Source organism: Phaethon lepturus, unplaced genomic scaffold (genome assembly GCF_000687285.1).
Source record: "Phaethon lepturus isolate BGI_N335 unplaced genomic scaffold, ASM68728v1 scaffold57681, whole genome shotgun sequence".
Classification (NCBI taxonomy): domain Eukaryota; kingdom Metazoa; phylum Chordata; class Aves; order Phaethontiformes; family Phaethontidae; genus Phaethon; species Phaethon lepturus.
This window is the reverse complement of record NW_010516691.1, coordinates 3,723-7,945: the sequence shown is the minus strand read 5'-3', so window position 1 is coordinate 7,945 and position 4,223 is coordinate 3,723. Positions and strand designations below refer to the sequence as shown.

The 4,223-nt window shown below is 40.4% G+C and overlaps 1 protein-coding gene across 1 annotated transcript; it reads left to right on the top strand.

Annotated features, from left to right (window-relative positions):
• Positions 1–541: 541 nt before the first annotated feature.
• SSR3 (signal sequence receptor, gamma (translocon-associated protein gamma)) lies at positions 542–3,135 on the top strand. Its single transcript, XM_010296133.1, has 4 exons — positions 542–662; positions 1,066–1,164; positions 2,108–2,239; positions 2,942–3,135. Exons 1-4 carry the CDS (start codon positions 559–561, stop codon positions 3,006–3,008), a joined length of 402 nt encoding a protein of 133 aa, XP_010294435.1. The 5' UTR covers positions 542–558; the 3' UTR covers positions 3,009–3,135.
• The last annotated feature ends 1,088 nt before the right edge of the window (positions 3,136–4,223 follow it).

Below are 4,223 nucleotides of genomic sequence, written 5' to 3'. Positions count from 1 at the left end.
GGGGGCGAGCAGGGGCTCATCGCAACCCGCCTCGGGCTCTTGGCCCGCTGCCGGGTGCGGGTGGGGGTCACCGGGCTGCTGGGGCTCGCTTGCCCCGGGCCTGGCCCCCAGGCGGAGTTATCTTGGCTGTCTCCGCGCTGTGTTAGATCCAGCTTTGAAGCGGGTCCCGCTTGGAGCAGCGGGCAGGGTGGTTGTTGTGTGGTTTGTAAAGATGGACGAGCTGCTGATGGAACACTGACGTGTCACCACCAGCGCTGCGTGAAGCTGGCAGGCTGGCCACGCTGGGCTGCTTCTCAGCCGAGTTTGACGTGGTCTCTTAAGGCCCCTTTCAGCCAAAAGCAAAGAAGCCTTCTCCATCCAAAAGTATTTTTTAACGTGGTTTGATGACCCCTCAAGTGATTTTGTAGGAGCTGGCTTTGGTCTGGCAGAGCCAGTGCTGAATTGCAGAGCTGGTAAGCTGTGTGGGACTCCAGTGGTATTTTTCTTGGAGAAAGAAACCACTTAAAGTATCTTTTTTTTTTCTCTTTTCTTTAAGGGCTTTACTGGAGGATATGGCATATGGATCTTGTTCAGTCTGCGGTCCTGTACAGCGTGATGACTCTCATCAGTACCTATCTAGTAGCTTTTGCATATAAGAATGTCAAGTTTGTTCTCAAACACAAGTGAGTTTGGTGGCTATTTGAAGTAGAATTTATTATTAAATAATATAACAAAACCAGCATTTACAGCATTTTTTTCTGAATGTCTGAAATGTTACTCAAAAAAACTTACTTTACACAGAAGCATCCCCAAATTTGTGTCTGTCATTTCTCTTGTAATTATGGAATAGACTAGCCTTGTCAGCTAAAATGACAATGAAATAGCTAAACTACCTTCATTCTCAGTGGGTATTGCTACAAACTATATTTGATTAATACTTTTAGTAATTTGATTACTACTTGTTATCCCTTCAACTTGGCAAAACTGTTCAGTGTCTCGACGTGGTATTCTTCACTGTAAATACAACTTCCTAAAACCCCAGGGTTTTTTATTTTTAATTTTCAATTTAAATGGCATTTCTTACAGAGTAGCACAGAAAAGAGAAGACGCTGTTTCCAAAGAAGTTACTCGCAAGCTGTCTGAGGCAGACAATAGGAAGATGTCTCGTAAGGAGAAGGATGAAAGGTAATCCTCTTTGTCCTCTTCTTTGTCTCCCATGTAATGCTGCCTAGTATCTTTAAGGCTCCAGGGAGGATATTAGGGCTTGTTGCTTGGCCACTGGGGTTTTTTCTGTATTCTGGTAAGTAGAAGCCGTAGTGTCAGCTCTTCGTTCATCCATAAAGCCTTTTTAAGGCAAGTTATCAATGAAAGGTCTCAAAGATTAAAACCTTTATCAGTAAGGTCCTTTAAGGCAACCTCTCCATCCTTGAGCCAAACAACTTATTGTACAGGCCTTCTAAGAACTCTCTGAAGAGTAAGAGTAACTGTCTTCAGAAATAAGAAAGGCTCCTTTTCTTAAGGACAGGGTAGGGCCATGTATTTTGCTTAGTGACATGCAAGTTCTTTCAGAATAGTGTGCTGCTGGGCTGTACTGCTAATCACTGGTTGTACTTGTTGCCCCTCACGGTTATAACAGGCATGTCTCAGTATGCAGGTTCCCAGCTGAAGAGCTCATACTAATATCCAGGCTATGCCCGATGAGCATATGGGGAAGCACTTAGTGTTAGAGTAGATGCCAGTTATGTACAAGACACAGGACATGAGCTGTCAGCTCTTGGGAGCTAAAAGTCGTATCCTCCCTTCTAATTGTCAGGCACACTGGAAGCATCAAACAGATACAGACTCACAAAAATTGTTATTTATGAAGGGCTAGGTTTGATGTACCTGGTAGGAAAACAAGCGCAAGTCACTTAAGTGTACAAGTGTATAGCATATGCAGGGTTTTCTCTTTAACTGATGAGTTGACTGGTAGTTCTTGCCATGCTCTGTCTTTTAGAAGCTGGCTATAACAAGAGCAGCAGTATGTGGTTTACTGCACCTCTGGGTGTCAATCGCTTCATAATGGTGGGTGTGCCAGGACATGCTTCGATTTAAATGTGCCTGAAATAATGTCTCTACTTCTTCCTAGAATTCTGTGGAAGAAAAATGAAGTTGCAGATTATGAAGCAACAACTTTTTCCATCTTCTACAACAATACTCTCTTTCTGGTCTTGGTCATCATTGCTTCATTTTTTGTGCTGAAGAACTTCAACCCCACTGTGTATCCTTTATTATTGCACTTGAAACAACAAGAGTCCTATTCCTACTTGTTGTCATTAGTAGCTATATTTGTCATGTGGATTGTGAGATTACTCTGCTGATATATGCACATTGTAGTACCTCAGCTTAGAAACACTTCAACATAAAAATAGAGAATACAAAAAAAAATAATCTCCCAATCATGTAAAAGTCTAAAGTCTGACAGGAGGTATTTTAAGGATATCACTTGGACAATACACAGAAATTCTTACGGCTTTGCCATTTCAATTGTAATTGGGGAATGAGGAGGCAGCTCGTGTTCTTACAGAAACACTGCGTTGGTGTTAGTTGCCAGGTGCTCTTACACTACAGCATTGTTTCAGTAACTTCACAAGTAAAATTTTTTGTTACTTACATAAATAAGTACTGCCAATCAGGGACGCGTATGTTAATTAAAACTATTCTGTACTTAACTGTATTCATAAACACTTCTAAGAGAACAGGCTAAACACTATGGGTGTCTTAATTTTGAAGTTAAGTACATTTCAGCATCCTGCTAACACCTTGATTGTAAACTGTATTTCAGGTTAAGATATTGCAATTTGAAAACTCCTACAGACAAAAACCATTTCAATCCCTTGTTTTTCATGAAACTTCTGCTAAATGTTCTGTACAAAAGCAGTGGTATCTTTACAAGTACATGTCCTTAACCTTTTCCCTCCAGAAACTATATTCTTTCTATAAGTGCTTCATCTGGACTGATTGCCCTGCTATCTACAGGATCCAAGTAGACCAAAAAACCCCCACACCGGTTTATTTCTGAGAGGGGTCCACTGCCATATAACAGTTTAAGGGTGGAATAAGAATACATTTTTTTTATAGTGTGACTGTTTGAGAGTATAGGGGGAGGGTTTGAATCCAAAATGAATTTGTGAAGTGTATTATATTTACTTTTGGTATCTTTACATGGTGTTATTCAATAATTGAATTAATCAATTTTTTTACTTAGCAGTGAAAGGAGATGGTGTGTGAGCGGTCACCAAACATAACGTTTCTGAAGCACCGTGTAGGTGTGGTGGTACTACAGGCTGTGCCGTAGTGGACTGCTACACAGCAGCACAAACGGTTGTACTTAAAACCTGTAACAGAACTCCCCTATAAATTTGGTGACTGGTATAAGAGCCAAATTCACTGATCATAAAAAGTGACAATCCACCATTTATCATTGTAACTTGAAAAATTTTAATAAAAAGGAGGCTTTTTTGTCATTTGATTTCTTGTATTTCCATTCTTAGTTTTTTTTTAAAATGGGTATTTTCATGGGCAAGCAGCGCGTGTAGGTTTCTCAGTTCTTTCTGTTTCCAGGAGAGAGGAGTCTTCCACAAGTTAGCCCATATACGGTTTTCATTGCAAATATTCCTCATTTGTAAGTAACTTGGAGTCAGAACAAAACCTAAACCTCCTAGAAAAATGCTTTTGAAGTGGTTTGAATGTACTGGGTTTTTTTCCATTCATCTCTAAAGTTGTAAATAAATTTAAAAAACCTGCCAGTTTTCCTGGCACAGCCTGACAGAAATGCTTTAGCTGGCTTTTTAAATGGGTTTATCTTTACCTTCTTTTTTTCATGCTATCAGTAAAGCACTCTACTACTATTGTAGAACTTACTTACAGGTACTGCCATTACAGCCTTGGAATCCTGAACAGGGAAGAAAGAGAAAGCTTATAATCAGATTTGGTGTAACAATTACTTTGCTAATCTTTACTTCAGTAAGACTTATATTTATGTAAACTCTAGTAAAATGAAGATTCTGAAGTGCAGGAGAGAGTGTGTCTATCTGGCTTGCTGTAGAGTGTGCTGAGTTTGTCATGTCTCTGTTTCTGAGAAATGCAACCAGGACAGTCTCAGAAAACTATTGCCCCATTGCCCAGTGCCTGCTGACTGCTACAGTACTTCTCGCCATCCTTTGGGGTTGGGTGTTGGATGAGGGTCTTCAATCTCAACTCTC

What these genes read in the sequence shown, in the direction of transcription:
- SSR3 (XM_010296133.1), top strand. Translation starts at nt 559, where the DNA reads ATGGATCTTGTTCAGTCTGCGGTCCTGTACAGCGTGATGACTCTCATC. An exon ending in CGTAAGGAGAAGGATGAAAG is followed by an intron (nt 1,165 to 2,107) that starts GTAATCCTCTTT and finishes ACTTCTTCCTAG; the next exon opens with AATTCTGTGGAAGAAAAATG. An exon ending in AAGAACTTCAACCCCACTGT is followed by an intron (nt 2,240 to 2,941) that starts GTATCCTTTATT and finishes TTTTCCCTCCAG; the next exon opens with AAACTATATTCTTTCTATAA.